At 36.5% G+C, this 20,655-nt stretch overlaps 1 protein-coding gene across 2 annotated transcripts in view; it reads left to right on the top strand.

Moving 5' to 3' along the window:
• Nucleotides 1-20,655, top strand: part of Apool (apolipoprotein O like) — a 63,616-nt gene that overhangs the window by 30,595 nt on the left and 12,366 nt on the right. For both annotated transcript variants that reach the window (XM_028781378.1, XM_028781315.1), the window contains 4 exons: nucleotides 1,752-1,871; nucleotides 5,390-5,444; nucleotides 6,931-7,029; nucleotides 9,904-9,995. In XM_028781378.1, the coding sequence (XP_028637211.1) occupies nucleotides 1,752-1,871; nucleotides 5,390-5,444; nucleotides 6,931-7,029; nucleotides 9,904-9,995 (366 nt within the window). The remainder of the gene's footprint in view (nucleotides 1-1,751; nucleotides 1,872-5,389; nucleotides 5,445-6,930; nucleotides 7,030-9,903; nucleotides 9,996-20,655) is intronic.

The raw sequence follows: 20,655 nt of genomic DNA, 5'->3' as shown, positions 1-20,655 counted from the left end.
AACAAAACAAAACAAAACAAAACAAAACAAAACAAAACAAAACAAAAAAACAGATTAGTCAACTAAGCTGGACTCCCGAGAGCTCCCAGGCTGATCCTTGGCCCCTGACATATATGTAGTAGAGGGCTGCCACTTCTGTCCTCAGTGGGAGAGGATACATCTAATCCTGCAGACTTGATGCACCAGGGTAGGGGAATACTTGGGTGGGGGTAGGGCTGACTTTTCAGAGGTGAAGGGGAGGGGGGAGGAACTCTGCAAGGGGGGAATTGGGGGACAACATTTGGGATAAAATTAATTAGCTAATTAAAAAAACAAAACAAACAAAAGTACTTTGATACCTTATCTATCTGTTTTGTTAATCAATTTTGGTGTTTATACACATTTGAATTGCGTATTTATGGGACATACCTGTATGTAATTTTCTACATCTTAGCCTTTTAGCTTAGTAGTAATTTTTTGAAATTCATCCTGAATTTTGTATGTGACTATAATTGATTCTTATTTTTCATTTTATTGAGGCAAGGTCTCACTATGTAGTTCCACCTGACTTGGAACTCATTGTTTAGATTACATTGGCTTCAAACTAGCAGAGGTCTCCCTGCCTCTGCCTTCTGAGTGATGAGATTAAAGGCATATCGTATAATATCATTCCCAGCAGTGTGATTATAATTTTTTGTATTTAGCACTAATTTATCATATTTTGTTGCATGAATATAACCCAGTTTAATTGTCTACTTTTTCCTTAATGAATATTTGAATTGTTTCCAGATCTTTACAGTTAAATTTTTCATAGGATTAAGGGCTGGTGAGATGGCTTAGAAGCTAAAGGTCTATACTGGGTAATTTTATGTCAACTTGATACAAGCTAGAGTTAATCGAAAAGGGGAACCTCAATTGAAAAAAAATGTCTTCATAAGAACAGGCTGTAAGGCGTTTTCTTAATTAGCGATTGATTAGGAGCTGAACTAGCCCATTGTAGGTGGTGCCATTCCTGGGCTGGTTGTCCTGGGCTTTGTAAGAAAACAGACTGAGTAAAGCATGAAGAGCAAGCCAGTTAAGCAGTACCTTTCCATGGCCTATGTATCATCTCCTGCCTCCAGGTTCCTACCCTGGTTGATTTCCTGTCCTGACTTCCTTTAGTGATAGACTACAATCTGGAAGCTTAAGCCAAATAAATCCTTTCCTCACTTGCTTTTGGTTATGTTGTTTCATCTCAGCAATAGAAATGCTAAGATAAGGGCCTTACCACCAAGCCAGTGACAAGTCACTGGAAGCCATAGGGTGAATAGAGAAAACCAACCCCTACACATTGGCCTCTGACCTCTGTATTCACACCACAACATACATGTGCATAATTATGAATGCACACACACAATTAAGTAAACAAAATTTAATTAAAAAATTGTAGGATTAAAATTAATGTGTATAGATCCACATCTACAGTCCTAGTACTCAGAAAGAAGGGTGGGAGATCATGAGTTTCAGGCCATTTTAGTATCTTGAGCTATAGTACCTTGGAATATATAGTGAAGCCATGTCATATAAGTAAAATGCAGAACAATCCACTAGGTCATACCATATGTGACTTCACTTGATTCTGTCCTCCTAAAAGTTTCTATGCTCCATTTATCATATCATATATCTATAGTTTGGATTCTATAAACAATTTTAGCTGTTTTTAGAAGAAAAGTCAATGACACTGGTGGAAGAGGCAGCTCAGTTTTTTACATGAACTTTTCTTCTATCTGCAGCTCCCCATATATACTGCACCACCTCTCCATTCTAAATATATTGAAGAACAGCCTGGTAATCTACAAAGGGGCTTTGCATCCGTCCGTACTACAACTGTTTATTATATTGGCTGGTGCAAGGTAAGTCTATTTTGATAGTAGTTAAATATCAATGTTTATTTATTAAATGTTTCAGGTAGTCATAAATGTGGGCTTTTTAAAAAAATTATTCTTATACATTGCATCCCAACTGCAGTTTCTCTTCCCTTTATTTTTCCTAGTCTCTCTTCTCCCTACATCCCCTCTCCCCAGACCAACTTCTCTGTTTCCCCTCAAACAAACAAACAAACAAACCAGCAGGCCTCCCAGGGATATCCACTGAACATAGCCTAACAAGATACAATAAGACTGAGCCCAAACCCTCATATTCAGGCCAGACTAGGCAATAAAGTAGGAGGAAAAAGGTCCTAAGAACAGGCCAAAGAATCAGAGGTAACCCTAGCTCTCAATATTATGAGTCCTATAATACACCAAGCTATTCAACCATGACAAAAATGCAGAGAACCTAGATCAGACCCATACAGGCTCCCTGACTGTCAGTCTCTGTGGGCCCCTATGAGCCCTGGTTAGTTGATTCTATGGGCCATGTTCTTGTGCTATCCGTGACCCCTCTGCCTCCTACAGTGCCTTGATGTAGGTCTCTGCATCTGCTCCCCTGGTTGCTGGATGATGCCCCTATGATGACATTTGGACTAGGCTTTGATTCATAGACACATTTTTTTTGAAAAGAGAAGAAACTACTTCAAAATTTAGTGGCTTAAAATACTAAGCATTGTACATTCCTATTATTTTGAGGCTACGAATGTGATGAGAATTCAAACAGGTAATTCTTCTGTTCATATGACATTGTCTGAGGTTACTCTGTGGCATTCATCAGGCAAATGAGCTGTTCTAGACAGGTCAAAACCGCTTAATTTGTATCTTGTCAAGGGTGGCCGCATGACTAAACTCAGCTGAAATTTTTGCCCGAGGTGAAAGCTGATAGCACACTGTTTTATTAGCATCACCATATAAATTTAGTTGTGTGTAGTCAACATCTCCACTATGAGGGTCTTAGTAATAATGGTACCAATATTTTTCTAATACTGAAGTAATAATCAGTTTTCATTCCACCAACAAATGTAGCCTGATTATAAACCTTTGCGTAATTTTAACATTAGTTTTATTATTTTTCTATGATTTCATATATGAGCACCATATTTACACCACTACATGAGTATTGTGTTGACATCATTCCACCTCAACTTCTCCCATCTTCCACATCCTCTTGTGTTCCCTTTGTTGTCTCTCAACTTCAAGACCCCTTATTTACTATTGATAAACACACACACTGCTGAGTCCATTTAGTATTGTTCATATGTATATGTGTTCAGGGTTGACTACTTGGCATTCACTAACCTATCAGGAGGTTGTTTCTAGAGATCACTGATTCCTCTTAGAAACCATGAATTAATTGCCTGTGGCTTTTTATCTAGGATTGGACTTTGTGAGATTTCTTCATCCTAGTTGGAATGTCACCCGGTGGTATCATTGTGAACGTCTTGTTTAGGTGACCATGTTGTTAAGATTTGGAGATGAAAATTCCATGTCATATATAATTTTAATCTATTCTTTTAAAAAAAAAAGAAATTTCTGAAGCTGGTGAGATGGCTCAGTGGATAAAGACACTTGAAATGCAAGCCTGGTGACCTGAGTTTTAGCCCTAGAACCCATGAAAGGAGGAAAGAGATTTCACACAGTTGTTCTCTACTTGACTTTACATACACACACACACACACACACACACACACACACACACTCACACACAGACATGTGCATATATGCACAAACATACACACATACATGCATGCATACATACATTCACAATAATCATTATCAACAAGAAAATTCCCAATAAATTTATAAAACAATAGCATCCTTTGGTGAAATATCTAATCAGTGAACTCTGATAAGTCCATGTGATATTTCAAAGATGTGATGTAGAGTTATTTTTGAAAGTTTGTGTTTGTCATACAATTCCAGGGTACAGGTTGTACTAGTCACCCTTAATGTGATCTCTGTGGGAAATATCTTAATTATGGTCTGAGTCATGCTCCTCAAGCTACATGACAAGAGCTAGATGATTCAGACTTAGGTCTCTTGAGACCTCGTTTTCTATAGTGTACTCAGATGTGTCTTCAGTGAGGTAATTGTTCCTGAGAGATCTGTAAATTGCTATTGTAACTATCACCCAATTTAAGACTGAAAGAACATTTTATTCTGTTAATATTCTGAAGCAAATAGGTTGATGAAGGGCACTTTCAAATGCATTTCATCTTCAATGTAAACAACTTTTCCTCTCTAATTTTCTCCTAAATACGCAATCTATTCCTCAAAAAAGCCTGATTTAAATGACTTCTTTGTGAAAAGTAGTTTCATGGAGTGCTAATTCAATACAAGCTGCTAGCCTACGCTTTGCTTTAGCAGTTGAAATTGATGTAGCAGTGCCCCCAAGTGGTAAAAAGGAATTCTTAAATACAGTTAAGGAAAATCTGCCCAAAGACTAGTTAGTTTTCTTCCTTAATGCTTAAATGGTTCAAACAACTCAGTTGCAGGTAATATTTTCTAAGATAGTTCCCCAAGAGAAATGTCCAAGTGGCACTTTGTTTTATGCCAGTTTGTAGAGCTTTAAGCCATGGTAAACATCTGCTCGCTTTTAAACTGAGACAGCATTAGTAGACCAATAGTTTACTTTGATTCCCATCTAATATAATTGTTTCTGTTTTTCTGCATTGAAAATATCTGTTACTTTGTTTCCATCCCATGGTTTCATATATAAGGAGGTCATATGTTTAGATTGTGTTTTCTAGCTTGTACAGTAGAATTGAGCATGAGATAATCAGCAAGATTCTGAGAAAATCACTCATATTTCCTCTAATATAAGTGAGATAACACCTGCCACTCAATGAATACAGTAGTATCTTGGCATTCAAGTATGTCAGAAATAGGTAAACAGAAAAAACCGATTGCTTTAAAGCTTTATTCAGTGGGTTAATATAATCTTGATTTATGGAGAATTTATGTTACTATTTAAAAATAAATGGCTCATTTATTTTGTCTCATTCTAATTGCACACTAAGATAAAGGGAAGAGATAAAGTGCTTTTCATTAGGCTTTTCTGTTTTTTCTCTACAAATCATCATGCCGTTGCTATTGCTTTCTTATTAGTCAAATGGTTTTGTGTGTCTGCTGAGATATACCTCCCTTCATGATTTATTGAAGATCCATTTCCTTTTTTTTCCAGGCCATTATAAAGTAAGATGATAAATCTTTATAAAATTTTCAGTATCTTTTCTGTGAAATCATTGATTATTTTAAAGGTATTACATTACTCACTTCTATGAGGAAAATAATACACCAGAATTACTGTGTTAAGTAAAATGGAAAACAAAAGATAAAGGAACAATGCAGTAAGCAAGTATACTCCTATCAAATAAACAGAAAAATCTGGATTTACATTTTAATGTAATACTAAATCACCAGCTAAATGTAATCTCAGAGCTATACTGATTAACCCTTCAATAATTCACATCTATTTTGTATACCCCCTTTTTACATAGAGTATTTATCTCTTTATGAAGAATGGGGTTATGGATACAGTACAGTTTGGAAAAGGTAGGTGAGTAAACCATCTATAATTAGAAATATATTATGGTTTTAAGTTGTCTTGTTTACAATTCAAGAATATAAACATAGTATATTGCCCATTACTATGATTATACTGATGTAGGAGATAGAGCTGTACTTTATTTTTAATAATAAAAAGCAATAGTATATACTGTTTCCTTCACAATTTATTATATGCTAAGGCTTTGTCACATTGCTGAGTGTTGCTATTGTAGCTACAGATTTCTCTTTTACAGATTAGGAAACTAAGGTTTAGAAAGTTTAACTAGGTCCCCAAGTAAGCAAGTATACTCCTAAGAGGCAGTGCCCAGATTCAAACTCAAACCACTTTTAACTGAAAGTCCACATTCTATATTTTAAAAGTATAAGGTAAAGATTTATCCCCTCATTTGCTAATTGGTTTAAATAAGTGTTATTATCTGTTAAAATGCATTATGCTTTTCTATCAATTGCTGGGAAATTACATAGAGTCACACATCTTGGAACTGTCTTAGCTATTGTTGTAAAGTAACTGCACTTTAGTTTCTTAATGATATTTGGCAGCAGACATTGCTTCCTGATATTCCTTGCCTAGAGCAGTTGGCAAAATAAACATGTATGGAAAACAGAAAGAAAAATAAGCTAAAATTTTAGGTATCTTCATAAATTTAATGTAGTTTATTTGAAATATTGTTTAACATACATTAGTATTTAATATATTTATTAATATTTTTGTAGCTTAGTTGAACCTGGAACTCTGATTTCTGTCTTTATCTTCCTGTCTTATCATCCCAAGTGCTGGGTTAATATTTGCACCAATATACCCAGCTATCCTACATCAATCTTGAGGACCATAATTATGTATGTGATTTTCATCAATAACTGTGATAGAAAAGTTTAATTTTAGAGCTAGAAACAATTTAAAAGTATAAAACACTGAAGCATCTATACTTTTAATTATGCTTTATATGTTTTTTGACTATTTTCACCTTTCATCTTGATCTTTGGTTTTAACCAATGCCTAATGTGAGGTTTGGGAGAGATAGTGACAAAAAAATCTAACTTCAAAATTCCCTTATACCCTTAATTCTTGCTGATTTTTACCAATGTTTAAACAGGTATCAGCAGAAAGGATTCATTGTAGGGATGTAAAACATACACAATTTGGACTTTATTTTATGGTAATCATATTTAAACTGTACTTTCTAGCACCATACCTCTTTTAACAATAATGATAACTAATAATAATAGTATATATCATAAGGAATATAAGTACTAAATGATCTATGGGAGATAAGTTTGATTTTGTAGTTAGTATTATAACAAAGGTTTTAAGTTGCTGTCCATATTAATTTTTTGTATAACTTATTTGAAGAGTATTTAAACTACCACTATTATCATATTGATTGCTCTTAATATACTAATCTCTAGCTTTTATTACACTGAAGAGAATGTCCAATTGTAGTCATTCTTATTCATTAACTGGTCTCTTCAGATGCATATGTCTATCTGAAGAATCCTCCTCAAGATTTTCTTCCCAAAATGGGAGTGATTACAGCTTCGGGACTGGCGGGTTTGATTTCAGCAAGAAAAGGTATGCGTTTAAGATATATTTTCTCTTTCTTTTTTTTTTTTTTTAATTTCTTTTTTTTTTTTGAACATGAAATGCTTTTTTATAGCATGTTTTACAAGGGGAGGGGGTAAGAGGGGCCAGGTGGTGGAAAAGTACAAAATCTTCTTGGCCTGTGCCTTGAAAATATTTTCTCTTTCAATGCTATTATATTCTAAGTTTTACCTTCATGACATTTATTGGATACTGTCAGATTGAATTAGTGTAAAAAATGTTTCGGACTGCACCATATTTATATTTAAAGGTTAAGTTTGACTATACTAATTGTAGTAAAAGATGTTGAGTAACTGAAATTCTTTTATTCTGTTGCTAAAATTGCAAAGTGTTCTAAGAATTCTGGAAAAGAGTTTGAAAAATTCTCATAAAGTTAACCATACATATATCAAACAACTTAGGAGTGACATTCCAAAGTAGTTACCCTAGATCTGCTGGCTAATCTTATGTCAACTTGACAAAAGCTAGAGTTATCTGAAAGGAAGGAACCTCAGTTGATAAAATGCCTCCGTTTAAGATCCAACTGTAAGGCATTTTTTTAACTAGTGATTGATAGGTTCTGGCACAGCCCATTTTAGGTGGCTCTGGGTTCTGTAAGAAAGCAGGTCAAACAAGCCATGTAGAACAAGAATAAGCAGCTCCCCCCAGTGACATCAGCTCCTGCCTCCAGGTCCCTGACTTGTTTGAGTTCCTGCCTTGACTTCCTTTAATGGTGTACAGTGATTTGGAAGTGTAAGCCAAATAAATCCTTTCTTCCCCAACTTGCTTTTTTGGTCATGGTGTTTTGCTGCAACAATAGAAACTCTAAGAGTCTAGAGAAATGAAACAACCATACACAAATGCTTATAGCAATTGTAAATAACCATAAAAAGCTGGAAACAGGCTAAGTATTTCTACAAGCGGGTAAATGAATAAAGGAATCAGTGGCACAGCCCCACAAAGGAACACTATTCAATGTCATGTCGTAATATTTTGAGCTATTGGCACATGTAACATTGGTTGTGAAATTCATACTACCAAAAGAATCTTGAGAATTGTGTTAGTATAAAGATATATACTAACCACTCAAAACTGTTTTCCTCAATCATGCTACTCTAACACTGTATGAAGTGTTAAGGATTTGAAGAAGACATGCTGTATCTCAGATAAAATCTGATTTAACTTTTGGTTTCAACCTGACCAAAGTAGTTGAAATGAACATTCATCAGATAGGAATGGTGTTTTCAGAATGATCTATATACAGTTAAAGAAAGAGTGAATATTATTTTTTTCTAATAGTTCATCAAAGAAAAATGCCACATATCACCATAATTCAGGGAATTTTTGATGAGTTAAGAGATTCTAATCCTGACATATTGGGATTGTTAAATCAAGAACTAAATAAAGAGCCAGATGATAGTGGTGCACACCACACACCTTTAATCACAGCACTCAGGAGACAAAGGCAGGTGGATCTCTGTGAATTTGAGGCCAGGCTGGTCAACAGAGTGAGTTCTAGGATAGCCAGGACTACACAGAGAAAATAAACCCTGCCTCAAAACCAACCAAACAACTAAACAAATAAACAAAAAGAACTAAACAAAAGTAATGAGAAGGAAGGAACAGAGCTGAGATTAAGGTTTGGCTATGCTTTAGTTACTCTGACTTACTTTTTCCATACCACATACCTTCTTCCTTACCTATCTTCTCCAAGTTCAGTCTATTGTAGACCTGACTTTAACAGGCTCCTTTACAAATAATTAAGCCAGACAGAAAAAAAAAATACAAGGTTTGTAACAACATATCACAAACTACAAAGTCACCAGCAAACATTGTCAGGTATTTTTTTCACCTTAATATATTGCTATTTCCTTTTAAAACTAGGGATCAACAAGCTGTTTGAAAGAGTTAACAATTCTTACTCCTGTTGGCAGGAAAATATATCTGATTTCTTAGTCTCATTCAAAGTGCAGCATACCCAGACAGATATTTAAGATGCATATCATTTGGAATCAGCGGTATTATAGGTCTAAGTGTTAGATGAGAGTGCTATGTTCCCCACTCCCTACAGCATTGTTCTGGCTCTGTGGAAGTATTTAGGGGAAGTGAATGTGAGGGTAAAGCTATGTGACAGGCCTGATACCGAACTCCTTATACCCAGGTTAATCAGAGCAATTTCAAGTTGACAGGTTCCTAGTGAGAACCTAGGAAGTTCCTAGGAAGATTCTCTTTGGAATTTTTTAAAAAGAGATTTTTCTGTCAGAAAATGATATGAAAATGACTCTTAGATGCTTAGTCAAGGCACTTTTGAAAATGAATTAATTATGTCAAACTAATTGCAATTAGTATTACTGCAGTATTCTGAATCAGTGACATGAGGAGTTATGTACCTTCTGAGGTCTTTAGCTGATTGGTTAGCTGGGTCCTTCACCTTTCTAAGTGTTAATCAGAAAGAGCATATAGAGAGTCCATTTCACTTTAACCTGCTTTGACGAACACAGTAGCTGATTAATTCTCTGCTATCGTGCTTTGTTAGATATTTGAAAAAAATGTAATTATAATTTTAAGTTTCTTAGGACATGAAAAATAATCTTTTAAAAAAGAAGATAATTATTAATTCCTTTGTGTAGATAATTATTAGTATTAGATTTAGAACATTTTTCTTAAATTGGATATGATGGCTAAGGGACATTAATTGAATTGAGAGCCTTAAAGGTATTTTATGAACCATTTTGATTGATACTGCTAACTAAAGAGCAATTGAACATAGGATGATAAAGAGGAGTGAAGAAAAATCTACAGTATAAAAACATCAAATCTCTGGTGGCATGTATTTGAAGTGAATCATTTGTTTGAATTTCACAGGTTCTAGGTTTAAGAAGATTGCTTATCCAGTAGGACTGGCCACATTAGGAGCAACTGTTTGCTACCCAGCTCAGTCAGTAATAATTGCAAAGGTAAGTTCTTTTTAAATGAGAACAGTATTTCACTGTTTGTTTAAATTCCCAGTGTGACAATATTTAAATGTCATACAACACCTTAAACATTTGATTTTTCAGAGACATATAGTTGGAATCAACTCTTAGGTTAGGAAAATTACATTAGCATTTTGACATGGAAAATGCCATTCTTAATTTCATGATTGTCACAAATATATAGGATGAATTTGTTTAGCTGTAGTTCAGCAATATAAAAGCAGGTTGATGGATCAAGTTTAGTGACAGAACTAGAATTTATGGAGAGAAATACTGCTTCATGGTTGAACTATATAAAATTCAGGAATTTTTTGTTTTTTAATAGCAGAAAATTATACCTGCTGACAGCTTCTCAATTCAGAAGATTAACAACAAACATCCAAATAATAGATTGCAGAAACTTCTGAGATTAAAACATACACACAAAAGGTGAATTTTGAAACCATTGGAACCAGAAAACAACTTCCAGCTCATTATAATTACTGCAAATTTAAAATTCTTCTAATAATTTGAACAGTTTCCATTGATTTTTTTTTCATTTTGCAGTGATCATCCCAGAGCCCCCCACACAATGCTAGCTAGTCAAGCCATAACTAGGTCCTCAGGCCTTGTGTTTTTATCACATAGTAAGATTCAGAAGAAGAGATTTGTTTTTTTTGTTTGTTTTTGTTTTTTTATTTTGTTTTGTTTTTTTGAGACAGGGTTTCTCTGTATAGTCCTGGCTGTCCTGGAACTCACTCTGTAGACCAGGCTGGCCTCAAACTCAGAAATCTGCCTGCCTCTGTCGCACAGGTGCTGGGATCAAACGTGTGTGCCACCACTGCCTGGTAGAAGGAGAGATTTGTAGCACACAGTTTTTCTGCTTTTCTGCCCTTAGTTATCAACATTTAATATTCCCATTCATACTGAAATATTGTTACGAGAAGGACCTTCTGTACTTGTATTCTCAATACTACATCTCTTTAATTGTTGATGTAGATAAAACTGCTTTATTCAATATTTTGAGAATGTCAAGGATATTATGAACTCTGTAGTTTGTAATATGATGAAGCTATAAAAGCTTATAACAGGAAAAGAACATTATTCATTAAATCTAGTTATACTTGAGAAAATTGCTGAATAAAGTGATGAATTTGTTTTAAAAGACTCTTTCCTATGAATTTACATGAGAATTAGCCACTCAAATTAATGTTGATGCTGAAAGAAAACTTGAGTTCATTTTACTTAACCTTTCTATTGTTCTCATTTCCTGATAAGCAAGCAGTGGCCCAATGAGGCGTCCCATGGACTGCCTTATCTATAAGTCACTTAGCTTTAGGTGGCCTACTTTTCTGTTTCTGTTCCCACTGGATACTGCAGCCACTGATTCTACTCTTTTTCTTTCTACAATAATTTTTCTCTCTCTCTCTCTCTCTCTCTCTCTCTCTCTCTCTCTCTCTCTCTCTTTGTGTGTATGTGTGTGTGCGTGTATGTATGTCAGAGAGAAAGAAAATAGAAGCATTACAGAAAAGTAGAAAAGTTTAGGCTATAAGAAATATAACCACTGAAATATGCTTCCATCTATAAAAATATCAGTGTCAAATCTGTTGGAATATTCTTCTAGCTATCTTTACATGATTACATAGAATTAGAAAAATATATGAGTAAATATATAGATAAGAATAATTCTCACTGGGAGAATATGCTCAAATGGCATGGTATATATCATTTTAAATTAAAAAGTGTTAAACTTAATTTTGTATTAACAAAGGAAACTTTTACAATTTTACTTTAATAAAGGAAAATAGTTGTTGAACTTTAATATTAAATTATAAATTTAATCTATAATAAATCACTGAAATTTATGGAATTGAATCCCTTGCTTTTTTGACTCTTAAGTGTATTGTATATAATTTTTGTTGATTAGAATATTTTATATATATATATATATATATATATTACATACACACATATATAGATAGAGAAATATATACAACATGGCTTCTTTTTTATTTTTTTTTATTTTTTTTTATTGTATTTTTTTTTATTAATTTCTTTTTTTTTTTGAACATGAAATGCTTTTTTATAGCATGTTTTACAAGGGGAGGGGGTAAGAGGGTCCAGGTGGTGGAAAAGTACAAAATCTTCTTGGCCTGTGCCTTGAAACATGTCATGGTCTATATGGTACACTGCCTTGAATTATGATCTACCTGTAGTTCTTCAGAAGATATGGTACACTGCTTGAGTTATGGTCTCCCTGCTATTCTTAAGAAGACATGGTACTCTGCTTTGAGTCTATATGCAGTTGCTAAGCAGGATCTTGCAGTTGCCAAGCTTCAGAGGACATTGTGCAGGTGGGGAAAGGTAGGGGATAAGGGTAAGGGCGAGGGTCCTGGCTTCTGGCATCTCCCCCTTCTCTGTTTAGTTAGAGAAGGCGTCTTATGTTCAATCCCAACTATGTGAGTTTTGAATTTGGATGTCTAATTATGGGGGGTCTTAGACAAGTTCACAACCCCAAAACACTGATGTGAGACGAGTCACATCGATGGTCGAAGGCTTTAGGCTGTCGACGATGGGCAACGTCAAGGGACTCTGATGTGGGTGAAAGGAGGGTGAGGGCCCTGTCTTAGGCCATGTAGGCTGCACCCACTCCCAGCACCACGCACTCCTTTTCGGCTGCATTGGGTGGGCCCCTGGGAAGTGGACCTACAATAATCCCGTCATTGGGCTAACTCACAGCCATCCTAGTCTCTTGTAAATGTTCAAGTTACCAACCATTTGTCAGTTTGGGGTGTAATATTGTCATAAAGGAAGGCTCCCCAATGTTAGCGGCCATATCAAGGGTGGCCTTGGTTTAGGAAAAAGCCAATTTTTGTTGTGGTGATCAAGAGGCCAAGCTCTCTAGCGAGAGAAATGAGGGCAAAGCCAGGCATACCAGGAACCCTTCTGGAGGGCATGGAAGTCTAGGGGTAGACCGTAGGGGGAGGCAGGGGAGCTGACAGCTGTGTCAGTCTCCTGCGGAGTCACTTCTGGATTCTCTGCAATTTTCAGCTGATGGTAATGAACTTCAACTGCCTTCTTGATGGCAGCATCAACCTGGTTCCGTGGACGACAGGTCACGGGCGATGATCTCTGTCTTGCTCAATCTTGATGTCGTGCGCACATCCTCCCAATGAGGGTCCGTCCGGATGGGTCCATGCCTTGAGCCCCACGTCTGGGTGCCACTTGACCCGACCGGTGGGTCCTGGTTATTCGTGGGGGCGAGGAGGACTGCAACCTGCTATTCTTCAGAAGATATGGTACACTGCTTGAGTTATGGTCTCCCTGCTATTCTTCAGATGATATGGTACATTGCTTTGAGTCTATCTGCAGTTGCCAAGCAGGATCTTGCAGTTGCCCAGCTTCAGGGGATCTTGTGCAGGTGGGAAAAGGTAGGGGGTGAGGGTAAGGGCGAGGCTCCTGGCTTCTGGTCCATCTGGGTTAGAACTTCTAATAGCAGGCATCACGGGTGATTCAATTTTACCTGGAAAGAAAAAAGAAGGGGATTCTCAGGGAGATTTCTCTTCCCTGGATGTAAATTGTTATTCATCGTATTTATGATTGGGCCTGGCTTTGTGAGGGTATCTATTTTTTTCATTAATATTTGTGGTAGCCGGTTAGCTGTACCTTCTGTGGTATTGGACAGGCATATCAGTCCTCGGCTCCATAAGGGAACTGGGACTGGGGCATTCCCTTTATGGGTATGAGGGTCCTTCCCCATATCTGTGGCAAAGTTTTGTTGGTCTTGGTGGTGCCCGAGGTCACCAACATGGTCAGCAAGAGATTTGCCATGAGCTTTCAGCTTTAGAGAGAGAAAAGTGAACAAGGCATGATGGAGAGTATTTCAGGGGGACTCCTTCTGAGGGGGTACCATTCCCCCTCTTTTGTTTTTAAAGCCAATTTTTCAGAGTTCTTGTAAAATCAGGGCAGAAGCGCCAACAGTTGCTCCTTCCACACTCAGAGAGTCATGAAGGCCTTATTTAAGGATATATAAATCTATATTAATAATCTTTTGTCAAAGGACTTTTATAGCTCCACTGACAATTAATCAGACTATATGATATATCGATTAGAAATAGCTTTTTCTACTTTTTGTGAGATTACCTCTCTTTTGTCAATTAACTGTTGAGGAAGTTAGGGTTTACCACTCTCTTGAGAATATTGAACAGAGATTTAAATTCTTTTGTGGAGAGCTTAAAATAGTATCTTAGCCAATTTGCATCTCCTAGAAACTTTTGAAATTAATTTAAAATAAATAGACTCTCCTTTTTTTTTAAATTCTTTATCTGTGTGGGGTTTTTATTGGGTATTATACGTATTTACCTTTCAATGTTGTCTCCTTTCTCATTCTCCCCCCAAATCCCTTATCCCCTACCCCTTCCTCCTAATTTTTGTGATGGTGTGCTCCAAACATCCTCCCAGTCCCATCTCCCTGCTCTCGAATTCCAACACAGTAGGGGATCCAAACTTTTGGGGACCTCGGCCCTCCACTTTCACTGGAGTCTAACAAGGTCACCCTCAATTCCCTATACAGGTGCGTGAGTCCCTCCCTTTGTGCTCTCTGGTTGGTGGTTTAGACTTTGGGAGTTCTGGTTGAAACTTTTGATGCTCCTTCTAAAAAGGACCAACAAATTCATACTTTGGTCTTCCTTCTTCTATGTGAGTTTTATGTGGTCTATATGAAGATTCTTAGAAATTGTGAGCTTTTGGGCTAATATCCACTTATCAGTGAGTGCATACCATGTATGTTCCTTTGAGATTGGGTCATCTCACTCAAGATGGTATTTTCCAGCTCCATCCATTTGCCTAGGAATTTTGTGAACTGATTGTTTTTAATAGCTGAGTAGTACTCCATTGTATAAATGTACCACATTTTCTGCATCCATTCTTCTGTTGAAGGGCATCTGGGTTCTTTCCAACTTCTGGCTATTATAAATAAGGCTGCTATGAACATGGTGGAGCATGTGTCCCTGTTGTATGTTGAAACTTCTTTTGGGTATATGCCCAGGAGTGGTATAGCTGGGTCCCTAGGTAACGCTATGTTCAATTTTCTGAGATACCGCCAGACTGCCTTCCATAGTGGTTGTACCAGTTTACAATCCCACCAACAGTGGAGGAGTGTTCCTCTTTCTCCACATCCTCGACAACATGTACTGTCACCTGTGTTTTTGATCTTAGCCATTCTGACTGGTGTGAGGTGGAATCTCAGTGTTGTTTTCATTTGCATTTCCCTGATGACTAGGGATGCTGAACACTTCTTTAGGTGCTTCTCAACCATTCGAGCTTCCTCAGTTGAGAATTCTTTGTTCAGCTCTGTGCTCCATTTTTTAATAGGGTTCTTTGATTGTCTAGAGTCTAATTTCTTCAGTTCTTTGTATACCTTGGATATAAGCCCTTTATCAGATGTAGGGTTGGTGAAGATCTTTTCCCAATCTGTTGGTTGCCGCTCTGTCCTATTGACTGTATCCTTTGCTTTACAGAAGCTTTGCAGCTTTATGAGGTCCCATTTGTCAATTTTTGGTCTTAGAGCACAGGCCATTGGCGTTCTGTTCAGGAACTTTTTCCCTGTGCCTATGTATTCCAGGCTTTTTCCCAGTTTCTCTTCTATTAGTTTCAGTGTGGCTGGTTTTAGGTGGAGGTCCTTAATCCACTTGGAATTGAGCTTTGTACAAGGAGATAAGTATGGATCAATTTTCATTTTTCTACATGCTGACCACCAGTTGGACCAGCACCATTTGTTGAAAATGCTATCTTTTTTCCATTCGATGGTTTTAGCCCCTTTGTCAAAGATTAAGTTACCATAGGTATGGGGGTTCATTTCTGGATCTTCTATTCTATTCCACTGATCCTCCTGCCTGTCTCTGTTCCAATACCATGCAGTTTTTATCACTATTGCTTTGTAGTACAGCTTGAAGTCGGGGATGGTGATTCCTCCAGAAGTTCTTTTATTGCTGAGAGTAGTTTTCGCAATCCTGGGTTTTTTGTTATTCCAAATAAATTTTAAGATTGCTCTTTCTATCTCTGAGAAGAATTGAGTGGGAATTTTGATGGGGATTGCATTAAATCTGTAGATGGCTTTTGGCAAAATAGTCATTTTTACTATATTAATCCTTCCAATCCATGAGCATGGGAGATCTTTCCATCTTCTGAGATCAGCTTCGATTTCTTTCTTCAGGGGAATGAAGTTCTTGTCATACAGGTCTTTTACTTGCTTGGTTAGGTTCACACCAAGGTATTTTATATTATCTGTGACTATTTTGAAGGGTGTCATTTCCATAATTTCTTTCTCAGCCAGTTTATCTTTTGAGTAGAGGAAGGCTACTGATTTGCTTGAGTTAATTTTATATCCAGCCACTTTGCTAAAGTTGTTTATCAGGTTTAGGAGTTCTCTGGTGGAAGTTTTGGGGTCACTTAAGTATACTATCATATCATCTGCAAATAGTGAGATTTTGACTTCTTCCTTTCCAATTTGTATCCCTTTGACCTCCTTGTGTTGCCTAATTGCTCTGGCTAGGACTTCCAATACTATATTAAATAGGTAGGGGGAGAGTGGGCAGCCTTGCCTAGTCCCTGATTTTAGTGGGATTGCTTCGAGTTTCTCCCCATTTAGTTTAATGCTGGCTACTGGTTTGCTGTAAATTGCTTTTACTATGTTTAGGTATGGGCCTTGAATTCCTGACCTTTCCAAGACTTTTATCATGAAGGGGTGTTGAATTTTGTCAAATGCTTTCTCAGCATCTAGTGAGATGATCATGTGGTTTTTTTCTTTGAGTTTGTTTATATAATGGATTACATTGATGGATTTCCGAATATTGAACCAACCCTGCATTCCTGGGATGAAGCCAACTTGATCGTGATGGATAATTGTTTTGATGTGTTCTTGAATTCGGTTCGCTAGAATTTTATTGAGTAATTTTGCATCAATGTTCATAAGGGAGATTGGCCTGAAGTTCTCTTTCTTTGTTGGGTCTTTGTGTGGCTTAGGTATGAGTGTAATTGTGGCTTCAAAGAATGAGTTGGGTAGTGTACCTTCTGTTTCTATTTTGTGGAATAGTTTGAAAAGAATTGGGATTAGGTCTTCCTTGAAGGTCTGATAGAATTCTGCACTAAAACCGTCTGGTCCCGGGCTTTTCTTTGTAGGGAGACTTTTAATGACTGCTTCTATTTCTTTTGGGGTTATGGGACTGTTTAGATGGTTTATCTGGTCCTGATTTAACATTGGCAACTGGTATTTGTCTAGGAAATTGTCCATTTCATCCAAATTTTCCAATTTTGTTGAATATAGGCTTTTGTAGTAGGATCTGATGATTTTTTTAATTTCCTCAGTTTCTGTTGTTATGTCCCCCTTTTGAGTTCTGATTTTATTAATTTGGATACTGTCTCTCTGCCCTCTGATTAGTCTAGCTAAGGGTTTATCTATCTTGTTGATTTTCTCAAAGAACCAGCTCCTGGTTTTATTGATTCTTTGGATAGTTCTTTTTGTTTCAATTTGGTTGATTTCAGCCCTGAGTTTAATTATTTCCTGCCTTCTACTCCTCTTGGGTGTATTAGCTTCTTTTTGTTCTAGGTCTTTCAGGTGCTCTGTCAAGCTGTTAGTGTATGCTCCCTCCAGTTTCTTTTTGTAGGCACTTAGAGCTATGAATTTTCCTCTTAGCACTGCTTTCATTGTATCCCATAAATTTTGGTATGATGTGTCATCATTGTCATTAAATTCTAAAAAGTTTTTAATTTCTTTCTTTATTTCTTCCCTTACCTGATTATCAAGGAGTAGGGTGTTGTTCAGTTTCCATGTAAATGTGGGCTTTCCATTCTCTTTGTCATTTTTGAAGACCAGCGTTAGACCATGGTGATCTGATAGGATGCAGGGAATTATTTCAGTTTTCTTATATCTGTTGAGGCCTGTCTTGTGCCCAATTATATGGTCTATTTTGGAGAAGGTACCATGAGGTGCTGAGAAAAAGGTATATTCTTTTGCTTTAGGGTGAAATGTTCTATAGATATCTGTTAAGTCCGTTTGGTTCATAACTTCTGTTAGTTTTACTGTATCTCTATTTAGTTTCTGTTTCCATGATTTATCCATTGCTGAGAGTGGGGTGTTGAAGTCTCCCACTATTATTATGTGAGGTGCAATGTGTGTTTTGAGCTTTAGTAAGGTTTCTTTTATGAAATTCGATGCTCTTGTATTTGGCGCATAGATATTCAGAATTGAGAGTTCATGTTGGTTGACTTTTCCTTTGACAAGTATGAAATGCCCTTCCTTATCCTTTTTGATAGTTTTAAGTTGAAAGTTGATTTTATTCGATATTAGAATGGCTACTCCCGCTTGTTTCTTAGTGCCATTTGCTTGAAAAATTGTTTTCCAACCTTTTACTCTAAGGTAGTGTCTGTCTTTGTCACTGAGGTGGGTTTCCTGTAAGCAGCAAAAAGCTGGGTCCTGTTTGCGTATCCAGTCCGTTAGCCTATGCCTTTTTATTGGGGAATTGAGTCCATTGATGTTAAGAGATATTAAGGAGAGGGTGTTGTTGCTTCCTGTCATTTTTGCTAATAGTGGAGACATTGTTTGTGTGGTTATCTTCTTTTGGGTTTGATGGAAAAGGATTATTTTCTTGCTCTTTCTAGGGTATGATTGCCCTCCTTGTATTGGAGCTTTCCTGCTATTATCCTTTGTAGAGCTGGATTTGTGGGAAGATACTGTGTAAATTCAGTTTTGTCATGGAATATCTTAGTTTCTCTGTCTATGGTAATTGAGAGTTTTGCTGGGTAAAGTAGTTTGGGCTGGCATTTATGTTCTCTTAGGGTTTGTATGGTATTTGTCCAGGATCTTCTGGCTTTTATAGTATCTGGTGAGAAGTCAGGTGTAATTCTGATAGGTTTGGCTTTATATGTTATTTGGCCTTTTTCCCTTACTGCTTTTAAAATTCTGTCTTTGTTTTGTACATTTTGAGTCTTGATTATTATGTGACGGGAGGTATTTCTTTTTTGATCTAGTCTGTTTGGCGTTCTGTAGGCTTCTTGTGTGATTATGGGCATCTCATTCCTTAGGTTAGGGAAGTTTTCCTCAATAATTTTGTTGAAGATATTTACTGGCCCTTTAAGTTGGGAATCTTCACTCTCATCTATACCTATTATCCTTAGGTTTGGTCTTCTCATTGCGTCCTGGATTTCCTGGATATTTTGAGATAGCAACTTTTTGCATTTTGCATTTTCTTTGATAGTTGTGTCAATATTTTCTAAGGTATCTTCTGCACCTGAGATTCTTTCTTCTATCTCTTGTATTCTGTTGGTGATGCTTGTGTCTATGACTCCTGATTTCTTTTTTAGGTTTTCTATCTCCAGGATAGTCTCCCTTTGTGATTTCTTTATTGTTTCCACTTCCATTTTTATGTCCTGGATGGTTTTGTTCTATTCCTTCATCTGTTTGTTTGTGTTTTCTTGTAATTCTTTAAAGGATTTTTGTGTTTCTTTAAGGACTTCATCCTGTTTTCCTGTGTTCTCCTCAAGTTTTTTGATAGTGTTATTTACTTCCTTCTTGTAGTCCTAACTATATAAAGGAATGCTTACTATAAGACTATTCTTTTTTAAATAATTTTCCTTATAGCATTTCATCATTAACTTATATAAATATTAACCAAGTAGCCTGTCTTTTGACACTGTTATACATGTATGAATAAATCCATGGAACTTTTAAAGCATATATATATAATGTTATCCAGCCATAAAGTATTTGTTACAACATAGATGCGCCCAGCAGGCACTGACCTAAGTGAAATCAGCTTGGTGCACAAAAACAAACTTCTGCCTGATCTCAATTATATGTGAATAGACTTTGTGAAAACCTTAAATATGTTTACAGAGATAGCCTATTTTAGATGAAAACATTATTGGCTGATGGCAGGCATTCCAAAATCTAGAGTTTTAATTCAATTCTTCTTTCAGAAGTCTTAGGTGTGGATAGAATGTGAAGTTCATTCAACACCCCCTTTTTGTTTGTTTTTTTTTTTTATTTGTCTGTTTTTGTCCACCTACCATGTATTGGTCACTATTTTAAGCTACAGTACAGATAATAAAATAGATCAAAAGATAAAAGAAAATGCCCTCAAATTCTGTTAAATATATATCATATACTTGTGACTAACAAGTACTGTCTGATAATGGTCATACTTTACATTAGTATGCAAAGGAAAACCTAAAAAATGTGGTGAGATACTAAAGCGCTTTACCAGGTACCAAGTATAAACAAACTCTAGCTGGAATAAAGATCTACCCATAAAATGAAATGATATTTAAAGTATAAGAGGAAAAAGAAAGATATGTTTAATTTTTTTTAAATAAATTAGATCTTAAGTGAACCACAATCCTGAAGCCATCAAAGGAAAAATGATGTATTTGATTATATGAAGATGGCCATGACAATGAATAGAAATCTGCAACTGACCAGGGTGGGGAGGTGGGGGCATCTCCAAGATGAGACAGAAACCTGGGATAAGAATCAATGAGGGTAACCTTGGCTGTGACTCACAGCACTGGGGATATGGAACCTGAAGAGGGCACCTCCTGTGGCCAGGCAGGAACACCAGTGGAGCAATAGAAACACCAATCCACCCACAAAACTTCTCAACTCAAA

This window comes from Grammomys surdaster, unplaced genomic scaffold (genome assembly GCF_004785775.1).
Source record: "Grammomys surdaster isolate TR1022 unplaced genomic scaffold, NIH_TR_1.0 61, whole genome shotgun sequence".
Taxonomy (NCBI): domain Eukaryota; kingdom Metazoa; phylum Chordata; class Mammalia; order Rodentia; family Muridae; genus Grammomys; species Grammomys surdaster.
The sequence above is the reverse complement of the archived record's forward strand: the minus strand, read 5'-3'. Positions and strand labels throughout refer to the sequence as shown.